General features: G+C 44.6%; 1 protein-coding gene across 7 annotated transcripts in view; it reads left to right on the plus strand.

Annotated features, from left to right (window-relative positions):
* rassf8b (Ras association domain family member 8b) overlaps positions 1–20,656 on the plus strand; it is a 124,648-nt gene that overhangs the window by 100,044 nt on the left and 3,948 nt on the right. For all 7 annotated transcript variants that reach the window (XM_078553662.1, XM_078553656.1, XM_078553658.1 and 4 more), the window contains 2 exons: positions 12,720–13,606; positions 16,423–16,564. In XM_078553662.1, the coding sequence (XP_078409788.1) occupies positions 12,720–13,606; positions 16,423–16,564 (1,029 nt within the window). The remainder of the gene's footprint in view (positions 1–12,719; positions 13,607–16,422; positions 16,565–20,656) is intronic.

Raw genomic sequence — 20,656 nt, forward strand, 5'->3', positions numbered from 1 at the left:
TGCCATTTGCTTGTCTCAGCGTCATAGCTCCGATATATTGGAACAGGGAAAAAGACTTGTATTTAGAGAGTGCATTTTGCAACCTCAGGCTTTCCCAAAGCATTCAAACCAATGAAGTCATTTTGAGGTGTAATAACTGTCATAATGTAGGAAACACAGTGGCCAAGGTCCCAGAAATAACAGAGGCTTTTTAAATTCTTTCATGGGATGTGGGCATCGCTGGTTAGGCCAGCATTTATTGCCCATTCCCAATTGCCCTTGAGAAGGTGGGGGTGAGCTACCTGCTTGAACCGCTGCAGTCCATGTGGTGTAGGTACACCCATAGTGCTGTTAGGAAGGGAGTTCCAGGATTTTGACCCAGAAACAGTGCAGGAACAGTTGATATATTTCCAAGTCAGGGTGGTGTGTGACTTGAAAGGGAACTTGCAGATGGTAGAATATGACAGTAAACTAGCGAGAAACAAAAAAGCGGACTGTAAAAGCTTCTAACTCTCCCTCTCTTCTGATACCATGCTCTGAAAGGGATATTGGCGACCATGGGCTAATGCGATTGGCCCATGCTGTTTGGCAAGGTACTGCGGTGGTTTGCTGCTGACTTCTGCAGTATGGCTGCTGACCAGGAAACACTCCCACTCTTAATACCTGCCATCAGGCATATCCAAAGGATTTACAGGCTGATAAACAACATGTTTGGCCATGTTATAAACACACCTCCCATGGCCAACAAGTCCTAGCAGGGACTTGAACCCAGAGCTTCTGGCCCAGAGGTGGTGACGCTACCCACTGCATCACAAGGCCGCCTTTAAAATCTGCTCTAAGTGTGTAAAAAGGAAAACATTAGCAAATCCAAAATGTAGGTCCATTACAGGCAGAGACTGGAGAATTGATAATCGGGAATAAGGAAATGGCAGGGAAGAGAACGTTTCTGTTTTCACAGGGGATGATACAAAGAAACCTCTGAGGTACTGGAGAACCATGGGACCAGCGAGAATAAGAAACCAGAATAAATTAGTGTTAGTAAAGAAGTAGCACTGGAGAAATTAATGGTAAATGTCTTGGACCTGTTGATCTACATTCCAGAATGAATTTGTGTTTAGGTCTCTAGTCTTTTTTTCTCTTTTTCTTAAAAATAGCTTGTTAAGTATAAGATTGATACTGGTGTTTAAAAAAAAAATTACAATGAAGTGTAAAGAGCAGGAAATTCTTCAAGTGTAAAGAGCAGGGATACATAGCATTCCAAAAATACTAAATAATCAAAGGGCAAAAGCGGGGGTGGGGGGGTTGGGGAGTGACGAAATAAATACAATAACTATCACTAGAGAAAAAGCACCAGGGAAACCAATGGGGCTAAAGGCCGACAAGTTCCCTAGACCTGATGGGTTGCATCCTAGGATATTAAAGAATGTAGCTACAGAGATAGTGGATGCACTGGTAGCAATCCTCCAAGAATCCTTCAATTCTGGAAGAGTCCCAGAGGATTGGAAAACTGCCAGTGTAACACCCTTATTCAATAGGGGAGGGAGACAAAAAACAGATAACTATAGGCTAGTTAACTTAACATCCGTCATTGGGAAAATGTTAGAATCTATTATAAAGGATGTAATAGCCACTGTGGGATTTGAACTCATGCCCCCAGAGCATTAGTCAGGACAGCTGGATTATTAGTCCAGTAAAATAACTACTATGCCACTGTCCCCTCAGGGTAATGACCAGACAGTCTGTTGAGGAACAAATATTGACCAAGGCAGGGTGGAGCCTTTAGAGATAACATGATGTATGTTTTATGTCCACCTTGGTCGGGCGGGGCTGAGGGGGTGCCCCTGTCTAATGTCTCATCAGAAAGATGGCACCTCAGACAGCGTTGCACTGCTTCGTACTGCGCTAGAGTGCCAGCCTGGACTTTATGTTCAGCATTCTGGACTGGGAGTTGAACCCACGACCTTCTGATACAAGTGGGAGAGGGCTACCATCAGATTAATTGGTTGATGCATTACATGGTGAATCCTCCCAACTCTCTTACTCAATGCTGAGAAGCCCCATAGCAGATCCACTCCCTTATAAAACAGTGTCCTCCAAAGCTGTGGGAGATCAACAACACCTTGTATAATTAATATAGCACCTTTAAAATAGAAAAACATCCTAATGCTTGATAATATCTTTTTTAAATTATTCATTCACGGGATGTGGGCGTCACTGGCTAGGCCAGCATGTATTGCCCATCCCTAATTGCCCTTGAGAAGGTGGTGGTGAGCTGCCTTCCCCGGGGGTGGGCTGTGTGTGTAAACAAGGGAAGTGCTAGTGTTTTATCCTGGATTTCTGGCATAATTCTCTCATCAAATAATTAAACTCTGATTGATCTTAGGCTATGAAAAACAAAGAACTTGCATTTATATAGCTCCTTTCACAACCTCAGAGCGTCTCAGACTCTTTTCCAGCTATTAAGTATTTCTGAAGTGTTATAAATTAAGAAATGATTACTCAACAGTTCTACTGCTACTAAAGTCCATCAATATAATGACATCTTCTTCCAGTCCCTTCCTCTTACCAAGGGTTGGATGCAATGTTGCGCCAATTTTTTTTTTTTGATTCGTTCATGGGATGTGGGCATCACTCTCTAGGCAGTATTTATTGCCCATCTCTAATTGCCCTTGTTCACAGCAGAGGGCATTTAAGAGTCAACCACATTGCTGTGGGCTTGGAGTCACATGTAGGCCAGACCAGGTAAGGATGGCAGATTTCCTTCCCTAAAGGACATTAGTGAACCAGACGGGTTTTTACAACAATCAGCAATGGTTTCATGGTCATCATCAGACTTTATAATTCCAGATTTTTTTTCACCATCTGCCTTGGTGAGATTCAAACCTGGGTCCCCAGAGCATTACCCTGGGTGTCTGGAATACTATTCCAGTGACAATACCTGGGTGTCTGGAATACTACTCCAGTGACAATACCCGGGTGTCTGGAATACTACTCCAGTGACAATACCTGGGTGTCTGGAATACTACTCCAGTGACAATACCTGGGTGTCTGGAATACTACTCCAGTGACAATACCTGGGTGTCTTGAATACTACTCCAGTGACAATACCAGGGTGTCTGGAATACTACTCCAGTGACAATACCTGGGTGTCTGGAATACTACTCCAGTGACAATACCTGGGTGTCTGGAATACTACTCCAGTGACAATACCAGGGTGTCTGGAATACTACTCCAGTGACAATACCTGGGTATCTGGAATACTACTCCAGTGACAATACCTGGGTATCTGGAATACTACTCCAGTGACAATACCAGGGTATCTGGAATACTACTCCAGTGACAATACCTGGGTGTCTGGAATACTACTCCAGTGACAATACCTGGGTATCTGGAATACTACTCCAGTGACAATACCTGGGTGTCTGGAATACTACTCCAGTGACAATACCTGGGTGTCTGGAATACTACTCCAGTGACAATACCAGGGTGTCTGGAATACTACTCCAGTGACAATACCTGGGTATCTGGAATACTACTCCAGTGACAATACCCGGGTATCTGGAATACTACTCCAGTGACAATACCAGGGTATCTGGAATACTACTCCAGTGACAATACCTGGGTGTCTGGAATACTACTCCAGTGACAATACCTGGGTATCTGGAATACTACTCCAGTGACAATACCTGGGTATCTGGAATACTACTCCAGTGACAATACCTGGGTGTCTGGAATACTACTCCAGTGACAATACCTGGGTATCTGGAATACTACTCCAGTGACAATACCTGGGTGTCTGGAATACTACTCCAGTGACAATACCTGGGTATCTGGAATACTACTCCAGTGACAATACCTGGGTATCTGGAATACTACTCCAGTGACAATACCTGGGTATCTGGAATACTACTCCAGTGACAATACCTGGGTGTCTGGAATACTACTCCAGTGACAATACCTGGGTATCTGGAATACTACTCCAGTGACAATACCTGGGTGTCTGGAATACTACTCCAGTGACAATACCTGGGTATCTGGAATACTACTCCAGTGACAATACCTGGGTATCTGGAATACTACTCCAGTGACAATACCTGGGTATCTGGAATACTACTCCAGTGACAATACCTGGGTGTCTGGAATACTACTCCAGTGACAATACCCGGGTGTCTGGAATACTACTCCAGTGACAATACCTGGGTGTCTGGAATACTACTCCAGTGACAATACCAGGGTGTCTGGAATACTACTCCAGTGACAATACCTGGGTGTCTGGAATACTACTCCAGTGACAATACCTGGGTGTCTGGAATACTACTCCAGTGACAATACCTGGGTGTCTGGAATACTACTCCAGTGACAATACCTGGGTATCTGGAATACTACTCCAGTGACAATACCTGGGTATCTGGAATACTACTCCAGTGACAATACCTGGGTATCTGGAATACTACTCCAGTGACAATACCTGGGTGTCTGGAATACTACTCCAGTGACAATACCTGGGTATCTGGAATACTACTCCAGTGACAATACCTGGGTGTCTGGAATACTACTCCAGTGACAATACCTGGGTATCTGGAATACTACTCCAGTGACAATACCTGGGTATCTGGAATACTACTCCAGTGACAATACCTGGGTATCTGGAATACTACTCCAGTGACAATACCTGGGTGTCTGGAATACTACTCCAGTGACAATACCCGGGTGTCTGGAATACTACTCCAGTGACAATACCCGGGTGTCTGGAATACTACTCCAGTGACAATACCTGGGTGTCTGGAATACTACTCCAGTGACAATACCAGGGTGTCTGGAATACTACTCCAGTGACAATACCTGGGTGTCTGGAATACTACTCCAGTGACAATACCTGGGTGTCTGGAATACTACTCCAGTGACAATACCAGGGTATCTGGAATACTACTCCAGTGACAATACCTGGGTATCTGGAATACTACTCCAGTGACAATACCTGGGTGTCTGGAATACTACTCCAGTGACAATACCTGGATATCTGGAATACTACTCCAGTGACAATACCAGGGTATCTGGAATACTACTCCAGTGACAATACCTGGGTGTCTGGAATACTACTCCAGTGACAATACCTGGGTGTCTGGAATACTACTCCAGTGACAATACCTGGGTATCTGGAATACTACTCCAGTGACAATACCTGGGTGTCTGGAATACTACTCCAGTGACAATACCTGGGTATCTGGAATACTACTCCAGTGACAATACCTGGGTGTCTGGAATACTACTCCAGTGACAATACCTGGGTATCTGGAATACTACTCCAGTGACAATACCTGGGTATCTGGAATACTACTCCAGTGACAATACCTGGGTATCTGGAATACTACTCCAGTGACAATACCTGGGTATCTGGAATACTACTCCAGTGACAATACCTGGGTATCTGGAATACTACTCCAGTGACAATACCTGGGTGTCTGGAATACTACTCCAGTGACAATACCTGGGTATCTGGAATACTACTCCAGTGACAATACCTGGGTATCTGGAATACTACTCCAGTGACAATACCTGGGTATCTGGAATACTACTCCAGTGACAATACCTGGGTGTCTGGAATACTACTCCAGTGACAATACCTGGGTGTCTGGAATACTACTCCAGTGACAATACCTGGGTGTCTGGAATACTACTCCAGTGACAATACCTGGGTATCTGGAATACTACTCCAGTGACAATACCTGGGTATCTGGAATACTACTCCAGTGACAATACCTGGGTATCTGGAATACTACTCCAGTGACAATACCTGGGTGTCTGGAATACTACTCCAGTGACAATACCTGGGTGTCTGGAATACTACTCCAGTGACAATACCTGGGTGTCTGGAATACTACTCCAGTGACAATACCTGGGTGTCTGGAATACTACTCCAGTGACAATACCTGTGTGTCTGGAATACTACTCCAGTGACAATACCTGGGTGTCTGGAATACTACTCCAGTGACAATACCTGTGTGTCTGGAATACTACTCCAGTGACAATACCTGGGTGTCTGGAATACTACTCCAGTGACAATACCTGGGTATCTGGAATACTACTCCAGTGACAATACCTGGGTATCTGGAATACTACTCCAGTGACAATACCTGGGTGTCTGGAATACTACTCCAGTGACAATACCTGGGTGTCTGGAATACTACTCCAGTGACAATACCTGGGTGTCTGGAATACTACTCCAGTGACAATACCTGTGTGTCTGGAATACTACTCCAGTGACAATACCTGGGTGTCTGGAATACTACTCCAGTGACAATACCTGGGTGTCTGGAATACTACTCCAGTGACAATACCTGGGTGTCTGGAATACTACTCCAGTGACAATACCTGGGTATCTGGAATACTACTCCAGTGACAATACCTGGGTATCTGGAATACTACTCCAGTGACAATACCTGGGTATCTGGAATACTACTCCAGTGACAATACCTGGGTATCTGGAATACTACTCCAGTGACAATACCTGGGTGTCTGGAATACTACTCCAGTGACAATACCTGGGTGTCTGGAATACTACTCCAGTGACAATACCTGGGTGTCTGGAATACTACTCCAGTGACAATACCTGGGTGTCTGGAATACTACTCCAGTGACAATACCTGGGTGTCTGGAATACTACTCCAGTGACAATACCTGGGTATCTGGAATACTACTCCAGTGACAATACCTGGGTATCTGGAATACTACTCCAGTGACAATACCTGGGTGTCTGGAATACTACTCCAGTGACAATACCTGGGTATCTGGAATACTACTCCAGTGACAATACCTGGGTGTCTGGAATACTACTCCAGTGACAATACCTGGGTATCTGGAATACTACTCCAGTGACAATACCTGGGTGTCTGGAATACTACTCCAGTGACAATACCTGGGTGTCTGGAATACTACTCCAGTGACAATACCTGGGTGTCTGGAATACTACTCCAGTGACAATACCTGGGTGTCTGGAATACTACTCCAGTGACAATACCTGGATATCTGGAATACTACTCCAGTGACAATACCTGGGTATCTGGAATACTACTCCAGTGACAATACCTGGGTATCTGGAATACTACTCCAGTGACAATACCTGGGTGTCTGGAATACTACTCCAGTGACAATACCTGGGTGTCTGGAATACTACTCCAGTGACAATACCTGGGTGTCTGGAATACTACTCCAGTGACAATACCTGGGTGTCTGGAATACTACTCCAGTGACAATACCTGGGTGTCTGGAATACTACTCCAGTGACAATACCTGGGTGTCTGGAATACTACTCCAGTGACAATACCTGGGTGTCTGGAATACTACTCCAGTGACAATACCTGGGTGTCTGGAATACTACTCCAGTGACAATACCTGGGTGTCTGGAATACTACTCCAGTGACAATACCTGGGTGTCTGGAATACTACTCCAGTGACAATACCTGTGTGTCTGGAATACTACTCCAGTGACAATACCTGGGTGTCTGGAATACTACTCCAGTGACAATACCTGGGTGTCTGGAATACTACTCCAGTGACAATACCTGGGTGTCTGGAATACTACTCCAGTGACAATACCTGGGTGTCTGGAATACTACTCCAGTGACAATACCTGGGTATCTGGAATACTACTCCAGTGACAATACCTGGGTGTCTGGAATACTACTCCAGTGACAATACCTGGGTATCTGGAATACTACTCCAGTGACAATACCTGGGTATCTGGAATACTACTCCAGTGACAATACCTGGGTATCTGGAATACTACTCCAGTGACAATACCTGGGTATCTGGAATACTACTCCAGTGACAATACCTGGGTATCTGGAATACTACTCCAGTGACAATACCTGGGTATCTGGAATACTACTCCAGTGACAATACCTGGGTGTCTGGAATACTACTCCAGTGACAATACCTGGGTGTCTGGAATACTACTCCAGTGACAATACCTGGGTGTCTGGAATACTACTCCAGTGACAATACCTTGGTGTCTGGAATACTACTCCAGTGACAATACCAGGGTATCTGGAATACTACTCCAGTGACAATACCTGGGTGTCTGGAATACTACTCCAGTGACAATACCAGGGTATCTGGAATACTACTCCAGTGACAATACCTGGGTGTCTGGAATACTACTCCAGTGACAATACCTGGGTGTCTGGAATACTACTCCAGTGACAATACCAGGGTATCTGGAATACTACTCCAGTGACAATACCTGGGTGTCTGGAATACTACTCCAGTGACAATACCTTGGTGTCTGGAATACTACTCCAGTGACAATACCAGGGTGTCTGGAATACTACTCCAGTGACAATACCTGGGTGTCTGGAATACTACTCCAGTGACAATACCTGGGTGTCTGGAATACTACTCCAGTGACAATACCTGGGTGTCTGGAATACTACTCCAGTGACAATACCAGGGTATCTGGAATACTACTCCAGTGACAATACCTGGGTGTCTGGAATACTACTCCAGTGACAATACCTGGGTGTCTGGAATACTACTCCAGTGACAATACCTGGGTGTCTGGAATACTACTCCAGTGACAATACCTGGGTGTCTGGAATACTACTCCAGTGACAATACCAGGGTATCTGGAATACTACTCCAGTGACAATACCTGGGTATCTGGAATACTCCTCCAGTGACAATACCTGGGTGTCTGGAATACTACTCCAGTGACAATACCTGGGTGTCTGGAATACTACTCCAGTGACAATACCTGTGTGTCTGGAATACTACTCCAGTGACAATACCTGGGTGTCTGGAATACTACTCCAGTGACAATACCAGGGTATCTGGAATACTACTCCAGTGACAATACCTGGGTATCTGGAATACTACTCCAGTGACAATACCTGGGTGTCTGGAATACTACTCCAGTGACAATACCTGGGTGTCTGGAATACTACTCCAGTGACAAAACCTGTGTGTCTGGAATACTACTCCAGTGACAATACCTGTGTGTCTGGAATACTACTCCAGTGACAATACCTGTGTGTCTGGAATACTACTCCAGTGACAATACCTGGGTATCTGGAATACTACTCCAGTGACAATACCTGGGTATCTGGAATACTACTCCAGTGACAATACCTGGGTATCTGGAATACTACTCCAGTGACAATACCTGGGTATCTGGAATACTACTCCAGTGACAATACCCGGGTATCTGGAATACTACTCCAGTGACAATACCTGGGTATCTGGAATACTACTCCAGTGACAATACCTGGGTATCTGGAATACTACTCCAGTGACAATACCTGGGTATCTGGAATACTACTCCAGTGACAATACCTGGGTGTCTGGAATACTACTCCAGTGACAACACCTGGGTATCTGGAATACTACTCCAGTGACAACACCTGGGTATCTGGAATACTACTCCAGTGACAATACCTGGGTATCTGGAATACTACTCCAGTGACAATACCCGGGTATCTGGAATACTACTCCAGTGACAATACCCGGGTATCTGGAATACTACTCCAGTGACAATACCCGGGTGTCTGGAATACTACTCCAGTGACAATACCCGGGTATCTGGAATACTACTCCAGTGACAATACCCGGGTATCTGGAATACTACTCCAGTGACAATACCCGGGTATCTGGAATACTACTCCAGTGACAATACCAGGGTATCTGGAATACTACTCCAGTGACAATACCCGGGTATCTGGAATACTACTCCAGTGACAATACCTGGGTATCTGGAATACTACTCCAGTGACAATACCCGGGTATCTGGAATACTACTCCAGTGACAATACCCGGGTATCTGGAATACTACTCCAGTGACAATACCTGGGTATCTGGAATACTACTCCAGTGACAATACCTGGGTGTCTGGAATACTACTCCAGTGACAATACCCGGGTATCTGGAATACTACTCCAGTGACAATACCTGGGTATCTGGAATACTACTCCAGTGACAATACCTGGGTGTCTGGAATACTACTCCAGTGACAATACCTGGGTATCTGGAATACTACTCCAGTGACAATACCTGGGTATCTGGAATACTACTCCAGTGACAATACCTGGGTATCTGGAATACTACTCCAGTGACAATACCTGGGTATCTGGAATACTACTCCAGTGACAATACCTGGGTGTCTGGAATACTACTCCAGTGACAATACCTGGGTGTCTGGAATACTACTCCAGTGACAATACCTGGGTGTCTGGAATACTACTCCAGTGACAATACCTGGGTGTCTGGAATACTACTCCAGTGACAATACCTGGGTATCTGGAATACTACTCCAGTGACAATACCTGGGTGTCTGGAATACTACTCCAGTGACAATACCTGGGTATCTGGAATACTACTCCAGTGACAATACCTGGGTATCTGGAATACTACTCCAGTGACAATACCTGGGTATCTGGAATACTACTCCAGTGACAATACCTGGGTATCTGGAATACTACTCCAGTGACAATACCTGGGTATCTGGAATACTACTCCAGTGACAATACCTGGGTGTCTGGAATACTACTCCAGTGACAATACCTGGGTGTCTGGAATACTACTCCAGTGACAATACCTGGGTGTCTGGAATACTACTCCAGTGACAATACCTGGGTATCTGGAATACTACTCCAGTGACAATACCTGGGTATCTGGAATACTACTCCAGTGACAATACCTGGGTATCTGGAATACTACTCCAGTGACAATACCAATATGCCACCCCCTCCCCCTGCTACTGTAAGCCACAGCAATTTTTTTTTGCAGACTAGGTTTCATTGCAACCTGTGGGATGTAACTCAGTCAGATCCCAATCTTTTCTGAGGTGACTGGCCAGAAGTCCGTTTCATCAAGAGAGTGCCCTGTATGTGTCCCGTGCTTTGCTGGTGTCTGCCTTCAGAGCCATTGTCCCCCTTGCTAGGATTATCATCCTCTTCCCATCGTTCCAGATTCATGCACTGCGAGGGGTAATGTTCCCTATCTATACCAGGCAAAGCTGATGATATCTTCATTAGCTCAGCTAGTCAGCTGTGGCAAGGTAGCAGGGAAGCTCTCTGGTGTACATTACCAGCTGCTTGGAGGCTCAAGTGCACTGCGGGATGTCAATGAGCCTTAGCTGCATTCAAAACCAGAGTGTGCGGCTGACAATGACTCAAGAGTTACTAGTGATGCAGAAATCCTCCATATACCCTCTTTCCTTCTTTAAGATGCTCCTTAAAACCTACCTGAGAATTCTTCCAAGCCTTTTGGTCAATTGTCCTGATATAGCCACATGTGTGCCAGCTGTTTCAAATCCACTCGCAATCAATTTGCACCCAAGAAATTCACAAACTCACAAATAATTTTGTCCTGTCAACTGATGTTTGCTTTAGTGTGCAAAGTGCTAAAGACAATAGCCAGTAAATTGTGTTACTGTGAAGATAATGTTCCCTTTCATTAAACACACAGCCTAAGAATAGCTTGTCAGTACATGCTTGTTAATTATGGCTGATAAAGGAGAACTGATGTATTGTACCAACATTAACCAGCTTAAAATCTTAATTTGATTGGAAGACTTTGAATGGTAAGACCTTACCCTAATAGGCTTCGAGCTAAATCAGTAAACTGTGTAATTATGTAACTTACTGAGTTGATGACTGCAACCTCAGTTTGAAAATTTACTGTATTCACTTTTCAGCAAACTGAGATTTGTGACAATCTCATCATTATGATTCATGGATGCTGAGAGGATGGTTCCCCTCGTGGGGGAATCTAGAACTAGGGGAACAATTTCAGAATAAGGGGCCTCCCATTTAAAACGGAGGTGAGGAGGAACTTTTTCTCTCCGAGGGTTGTCAAGTGTTTGGAATTCTCTTCCACAGTGAGCAGTGAGGCCTGGGTCATTGAATATATTCAAGGCTGAGTTAGACAGATTTTTGATTGCCAAGGAAGTCAAAGGTTATGGTGGGCAGCACAGAAGTGGAGTTAAGGCCACATGTCAGGTCAACCATGATCTTATTGAATGGCGGAGTAGGCTTGAGGGGCTGAATGGCCTACTCCTACTGCTGGCTCTTATTTCTTATCAGTTGTCTGTCAAAAACTGATTTTAAAGGAAGACTTACATTTATTTATATAGCGCCTTTCACAACCTCAGGACATCCTAAACTGCTTTACACCCAATTAAGTACTCTTTTGAAGTGTAGTCACTGTTGTAAAGTAGAAAACGTGGCAGTTTGCACACAGCAAGATCCCCAAACGAGCAGTAAGGTGAGCAGATTATCTGTTTTAGTGATGTTGGCTGAGGGATAAATATTGGCCACGGCACCACAGAGAACTCCCCTGCTCTTCTTCAAAATAGTGCTGTAGGATTTTTTACATCCATCTGAGAGGGCAGACCTCAGTGCCTTGGTTTAACATCTCACCTGAAAGATGGCACCTCTGACAGCGCAGGGTTTAATATAGATATTAGATACTGCACAGGCATGTCAGCCTAGATTTTTGTGCTCCAGTTTCTGGGATGGGACTTGAACCCACAACCTCGGAGGCAAGAGTGCCACAGCTGACATAGTTGAGGTAAAGTATGAGCTGATCAAAGAGCTACTGAAAACTCTCATGGGAAAGTGTGCAAGTGCTCCCTCTTATCAGTGTGAGCAAAGTTGCACTAGTGTTGCTAGAGCTCTCTAAAAGTTTAAAATAACCTGGAGCAATTTTATTATATTTAATGCTTATTTTCCAATCCTTTTTTATAGGAAGAACTGGCCGCTACACACTTATCGAAAAATGGAGGGAAACCGAGCGACATTTGGCACCACATGAGAATCCGCTAGTTGCCCTGAATAAATGGGGTCAGTATGCCAGTGACGTACAGCTAATACTACGACGTACCGGCCCTTCACTGAGCGAGCGACCCACGTCGGACAGCGTTGGTCGTATGCCAGAAAGAACTTTATATAGACAAAGCCTCCCGCCACTGGCTAAACTGAGGCCTCAAAATGACAGGTCATTAAAAAGGAAAGAACCAAAAAGGAAATCTTTGACTTTCACGGGAGGCCCGAAAGGGTTCATTGACATTTTTGGGAAGGGTAAGGAGCCTGAGATTAAGCACCAAGTTCTCACCTCCAGAAGCACGGTTGAAGAGTTGAAGAAACTGGTTCTTCTGCAAAAAGAAAAGCTTCACACTCTAGAGAGGCAACTGGACTCTAATAAGGTGGAAATGAGATATTGGGAGGGGAAGGCAAATTCCAAAATCGAGGAAGAAATCCTGAGGTTGGGACAAAGAATCAAAAAGAATGAAATTGAGATTGAGGAAGAAGAATTCTGGGAAAACGAGTGGCAGATTGAGCAGGAAAATGAAAACCAGCTGAAGGAGCAACTCAAGGAGGTGAAACTGCGAATCAAGGAGTGCGAGGAGAAGCTGAAGGACTACACGTGGAAAATTCAGAAGATAGGGAGCGGCATTGAAGCCGAGAAGCTTCAGCAGGAGCTGCGAGGGGCTCATGTCAATGAGGAAGAGGTTACAGGGAATCTTATCAAAATCAAAAATGATATTGAGCTCAAGTGCCAACATAGTGCAAGACTGCAGAACAGCCTGCGAGCTGTAGAAAGGACTTTAGGACAAGCCAATAAAAAGCTTCAGGTAACAGAACTGATTATCGTACAATCTGCACCCACAAAAATAGTTGCCGCATTTAATCAATGTCAATCACTGTCACATTTAAGGAACATGTCTGGAATTTAAGTACTTAGGTCCTCGGAGAATGCTTGTCAGCCAAAATAATAGCCTTGTTAGGATTCCCCTTTATTTTAATTAAAAAGTTTATATATTTTAACTAGGGGTGTGTTCTTTTATGAATGAAGTTCACTCAGCTCTCACCACCTGGTAAGAAAGAGGGAGAATGGGAAGCAAGACTGAACTTAACTGCATTAGGAACTAATAGTGCAGCCTTCCCTCCAGAGCTATCTCTGCTGGCAGTCCAGTCCTGAATGTTCTTTACGATGTGTCTCAGTGCATTTATTGTACCCTCCCTCTAACACCTGAGCGCCCTCTTCACACGGCATTAAGAGCCAACCTCAGTGTGGGAGCAGAAAAGGACAGCAGGTTTCCTTCTCTGAAGGACCCAGTTGGATTTTTAACAATGATCTGACAGCTTTAATGGGGTCATTTATTCTATCCGGTGCTAGCCCACAAATTACCCAGACCAGTTTCAAGACTTGGGAACACAGGAACAGGAGGAGGCCATTCAGCCCATCAAGCCTGTTCCACCATTCAGCTAGATCTGTATCTTAACTCTAATTACCCGCCTTCCTTCCCTTCCATTGCCTAACAAAAAAATCAGTCTCAATTTTTAAGTTTTTACTGAAGCCAACCTTAGGAGCTTTTTGGGGGAGGAGTTCCAAGTTTCCACTACCCTTTGCGTGATGATGTGCTTCCTGACATCACCCCTGCAGAGCTTAGCTCTAATTTTAAGGTTCTGTCCTCTTATCCTGGACTCCCCCACCAGACCAAATCCTTTAATCATCTTAAACACTTCCATACTCAAAAGAATAATGCAAGTCATGGTGGGATTTGAACTCATGACCTCTGGATTTCTCGTCTAGTACCAGAACCACGAGGCTCCTGCACACCATTTAGTGGTTGCCATGATCAGGGCCCTTATGAAAAGAATTTTACTAGTCTTTATAATCTATTTTTGAATCAAATTAAAACTTCAGTTGCTTATTTTAATGTGTCAAATATCGTTTCAAAGTATGTAAATTAAAGCTGCCTTTTTAATTTAAAACATTGAACTAAGCAACTAAAAATGGGAATGAAAAGAAATTAAAAAAGGTTATTCAAATTAGCAGACAATTCGAAAAAATCAGTTTTAGATTGAGAAGAAACTGTTTACTCTTTCCAATTCTAAACTGTTACACAATTTTCGGGATTAAAAATACTTAAAAACAATTAAAGCCTTTCACTTCTACAAACCTGAACTAGGGGGGTCATAAATACAAGATAGTCACTAAAAAAATCCAGTAAGAAATTCAAGAGATACCCCTTTACTCAGTGATGAGGTTTTTTTTATTCTTTCATGGGATGTGGGCATTGCTTGCTAGGCCAACATTTATTGCCCATCCCTAATTGCCCTTGAGAAGGTGGTGGTGAGCTGCTGCCTTGAACCGCTGCAGTCCATGTGATGTAGGTACACCCACAGTGCTGTTAGGGAAGGAGTTCCAGGATTTTGACCCAGCGACAGTGAAGGAACGGCGATATATTTCCAAGTCAGGATGGTGTGAGGCTTGGAGGGGAACTTGCAGGTGACGGTGTTCCCATGTATCTGCTGCCCTTGTCCTTCTAGATGGTAGCGGTCACGGGTTTGGAAGTTGTTGTTGAAGGAATGCAGAATTTGCTACCACATGGAGTGGTTGAGGCAAATAGCATTGATGCATTCAAGGGGAAGCCAGATAAGTAGATAAGGGAGAAAGGGATGGAAGCGTATGCTTATGGGTGAGATGTGAACTAAGGTGGGAGGAGGTTCGAGTGGAGCATAAACACTGGTATAGACCAACTGAGCTGAATGGCCTGTTTCTGTGCTGTAAATTCCCTGTAATTCTCTGCTGTCGGTTTTAAATATATAGTGAAATTAGAGTCAAAATGCTCCTGGTAAAAGTGTGTATGTTGGTCAGATGTGCTCGAAAATCCAGAGCAATGATCTAATCAGGAATCAGTGCGTGATGAGTGTCAGTGAAGTTGCCAAAACCATTCAATTCCGCTCTTGAATATAATTTACATCTTTGTCACTTCATTTCCATCTTAATATATTATAAAGTAAATACACGAAGCCTAGGAATTACCTGGATTCCACTGCTGTTAATTGTAACGCATCCTGACCTCCTTTTGTGCAGTTACATTAACCCATTCATAATCACATAATCGTCCTCAGATATCCTGTTTGGAAATATTGAATACAAATTCAGTTGGTATTACAAATGTCTTTTGGATTTCTTGTGCACTTCCCTGAAGAATTTGATGAATAAGGTTGTTAATATACAGAGGGTAAAGGAGCTGAGAGAGAGCGGTGCCTAGTGGCCAGAATTTATAAGTACATCACGAGCTGCTGACAGAACAAAATGACGTGGGGAAATGTTAACGGAGCAATTTACAATGGTAAATGTTGACACAGAAATAGTGTCAGCAGAAAGTAAGGTTTGTGGGCAGCATGTGTGCCCCCTACACTAGTATTTAGATATTCCAGAGTGTAATCCTCATTGGCATTTTGCAAAACCTCCTATTTGAAAATCATTAATTTAAGCTCCATTTGGACTTAAATGTGAAAACAAGACCATTTTGATTACTGCCAGTATACCGTTTGGCTTGTAAGTAAGGCTAGTAGCTGGGGATTGGGATTTGCCAAGACGGTTGGTTTGTTTCCACAAATTCCAACACTCTACAACCCTCACGTGTCCCAACAGGAGAGAGAGCTGGAACTGGAGCAGTTAACCAAGGAGCTAAGGCAAGTGAATCTCCAACAGTTCATCCAGCAGACAGGAACTAAGGTCACGGTACTGCCTGCTGAACCGACGGATGAGGAACTGCCTCCATCCCAAGAGAAAGGTGATGCCTTGTTTGTGTTTTGGTTACTTTTACTAGAATTATTACACTGAAACAATCCCTTCAGCCCAAGCAGCCCAGGTTGCTGTCTGTCTTCCACATGAGCAAGATTCTCAACCCCATGTACTTGCCCTGTTCCCATTTTCCTTTATCCACCTCCTTTCAACCATTTGTCTGACTTATTGCTAAATGTTGACCTGCTTTCTGCTTCAGTCACAAACTGGTTGGGAATTTTAGCCTCACAGCCTTCTGTGTGTAAAAATAATGTGCTGCACCCTCCCTTTACCTCAATATCTTTCCAACAGGGTGGAGTCCAAATAGCACACAGTACTCTGTCTGTGGTCCATCTTGTTCGTTTTGTATCATCATGCCCCCTTGAGGTATTGAAAGGATTTGCAGGCTGGTTAACAGCTTGATAGGCCACATAATGAATGATTCTTCCTTGGGCATCAAGCCCTGGAGTGGAGCCTTGAGCCAGGAGCATTCTGACTCAGAGGTATGAGCGTTACCAACTGAGCTACAGGACCTTCATGCTAAGGTTCTGTATAGATACACTATTATACCTTGAATTTTAGCCCTGTCGACCCTGCAAAGTCCTCCTCACTAACATCTGGGGGCTAGTGCCAAAATTGGGAGAGCTGTCTCACAGACTAGTCAAGCAACAACCTGACATAGTCATCCTCACGGAATCATACCTTACAGATAATGTCCCAGACACCACCATCACCATCACTGGGTATGTCCTGTCCCACTGGCAGGACAGGCCCAGCAGAGGTGTTGGCACAGTGGTATACAGTCAGGACGGAGTTGCCCTGCGGGTCCTCAACATCGACTCTGGCCCCCATGAAGTCTCACGGCATCTGTCAAACATGGGCAAGGAAACCTCCTGCTGATTACCACGTACCACCCTCCCTCAGCTGATGAATCAGTGCTCCTCCATGTTGAACATCACTTGGAGGAAGCACTGAGGGTGGCAAGGGCGCAGAATGTACACTGGAGGGGGGACTTCAACGTCCATCACCGTGTAGCTCGGTAGCACCACTAAAGACCAAGCTGGCCGAGTCCTAAATGACATAGCTGCTAGACTGGGTCTGTGGCAGGTGGTGAGGGAACCAACAAGAGGGAAAAACATACTTGACCTCGTCCTCACCAACCTTCCCACTGCAGATGCATCTGTCCATGACAGTATCGGTAGGAGTGACCACTGCACAGTCACTGTGGAGACAATGTCCCGCCTTCACATTGAGGATACCCTCCATCACGTTGTGTGGCACTAGCACTGTGCTAAATGGGATAAATTTCAAACAGATTTAGCAACTCAAGACTGGGCATCCATGAGGCGCTGTGGGACATCAGCAGCAGAATTGTACTCGAACACAATCTGTAACCTCATGGCCCGGCATATCCCCCACTGTACCATTACCACCAAGCCAGGGGATCAACCCTGGTTCAATGAAGGGTGTAGAAAGGCATGCCAGGAGCAGCACCAGGCATACCTGAAAATGAGTTGTCAACCTGGGTGAAGCTATAACACGGGACTACTTGCATGCCAAACAGCAGGTGACAGGCAGAGCTAAGCGATCCCACAACCAACGGATCAGATCTAAGCTCTGCAGTCCTGCCACATCCAGTCGTGAATGGTGTGGACAATTAAACAACTCACTGGAGGAGGAGGCTCCACAAATATCCCATCCTCAATGATGGGGGAGCCCAGCACATCAGTGCAAAAGATAAGGCTGAAGCGTTTGCTACAATCTTCAGCCAGAAGTGCCGAGTGGATGATCCATCTCAGCCTCCACTGGAGGGCCCCAGCATCACAGATGCCAGTTTTCAGCCAATTCAATTCACTCCGCACGATATCAAAAAACAGCTGAAGGCACTGGATACTGCAAAGGCCATGGGCCCTGACAATATTCCGGCAATAGTACTGAAGACTTGAGTTCCAGAACTTGCCGCACCCCTAGCCAAGCTGTTCCAGTACAGCTACAACACTGGCATCTACCCGGCTATGTGGAAAACTGCCCAGATATATCCTGTACACAAAAAGCAGGACAAATCCAACCCAGCCAATTACTGCCCCATCAGCCTACTCTTGATCATCAGTAAAGTAATGGAAGGGGTCATCAACAGTGCTATCAAGCCGCACCTGCTTAGCAATAACCTGCTTGGTAGCACTTGAGCCTCTAGTTAAAAGATTGACCAGTCGAGTCCCACTGTGGATTTGAACACACTATCTAGGCTGACCGTTCAGTGCGGGAGTACTGCATTATAGATGGAGGCCATTTGGCCCTGTGTCATGCTAGTGTTGGCTCTTTCAAAGAGCTATCCAATTAGTCCCCCTTGCCTGCTCTTACCCTATGTTCCTGCAAATTAATCTTTCTGAGCCTTACTACTGAATCTGCTTCAGCCACCCACTCAGGCAGTGCATTCTGAAACAGAACAACTCGCAAAAATGTTAAACCAAAACTCACTTCACCTGCTCAAAAGATCCCACGGCAATATTTCGAGGAAGAGCAAGGAGGTTCACCCCAGTGTCCTGGGCAAATATTTATCCCTCAACCAACCTGACTAAAAATAGGTAATTGCGTTATCACATTACTGTTTGTGGGAGCTTGCTGTGCAGTAATTGACTGCCCTGGGTCCTACAATATAACTGTGACCACACTTTAAATGTACTTCATTGGCTGTAAAGAGCTTTGGGACGTTATGAGGTTGTGAAAGGCACTATGTCAATGCGTTTCTTTTCCTCCTTGGGACATCTTGAGAATGTATCAAATTCTTTCTAAAGCTTTCTCGTTAACAGTGGATACTGTGTGGGGTTCCAGTGCATTAACTTCCGGCATGTTAGAGTCTGAAACGGACCAGTTTGTCAGTATTCTAGACATGGATTATGGTAGCTGGGTGATTAGGAACATAGGAGCAGAAGTAGGCCATTCGGCCCATTGAGCCTGGTCCGCAATTCAAACAGATCATGGCTGATCATCTACCTTAATGCCACTTTCCCACACTACCCCTATATCCTTTGATGTAATTAGTATCCAGAAATCTGTCGATTTCTTACTTGATTGAAATCTTTATGATCCTGAGTGGTCTTGACAGGGTGGATATGGAAGGGATGTTTCCTCTTGTGGGAGAATCTAGTACTAGGGGTCACTGTTTAAAAATAAGGAGTTGCTCATTTAAGACAGAGATGCGGAGAATTTTTTTCTCAGAGGGTTGTGAGTCTTTGGAACTCTCTTCTTCAAAGGGTGGTGGGAGCAGAGTCTTTGAATATTTTTAAGACAGAGTTAGATAGATTCTTGATTAACAAGGGACTGAAAGGTTATCGAGGGTAGATAGGAATGTGGGGCTGAGGTTACAATCAGTTCAGCTGTGATTGTATTGAATGGCGGAGCAGGCTCGAGGGGCCAAGTGGCCAATCCTCCTAATTTATATGTTTGAGTCTTGAACATACTCAATGATTGAGCTTTCACAGCCCTCTGGGATAGAGAATTACAAAGATTCACCACCCTCAGTGAAGAAATTCCTCCTCATCTCTGCCTTAAATGGCCTGTCCCAATTCTAAGTCTATGTCCCCTGGTTCTAGACTCCCCAGCCAGGGGAAACTTCCTATCCACATCTACCTTGTCACACTCTGTAAGAATTTTGTAAGTTTCAATGAGATCACCTCTCATTCTTTGAAACCGTAGACAATACAGGTCCAGTTTCCCCAATCTCTCCTTATAAGACAATCCTACCATCTCAGGGGTTAGTCTGGTGAACCTTCATTACACTCCCTCTATGGCAAGTATATCCCTCCTAAGATAAAGGGACCAAAACTGTTCAAAATATTGATTGCTACACACTTAGCCATACGGTGAATTTTTTTTTTCTGTTCTTGGGATGTTGGCATTACGAGTAAGACTGGCATGTATTACTCATCCCTAGTTGCTCTGAGAAGATGATTATGAACCTTCCCCTTGAATCACTGCAGTCTGTGTTTTAGTGATGTTAAGCATAGTTGCCCAGCTGAAATAGTTTCCATTTCTGTTGCAATTGGGCTTCCCGACAAAAAATACTTGCACTTATATAGCACCTTTGACATGATAAAGGATC

The sequence above is a fragment of the Cetorhinus maximus genome, chromosome 12 (genome assembly GCF_964194155.1).
Source record: "Cetorhinus maximus chromosome 12, sCetMax3.hap1.1, whole genome shotgun sequence".
In the NCBI taxonomy this organism is placed as follows: domain Eukaryota; kingdom Metazoa; phylum Chordata; class Chondrichthyes; order Lamniformes; family Cetorhinidae; genus Cetorhinus; species Cetorhinus maximus.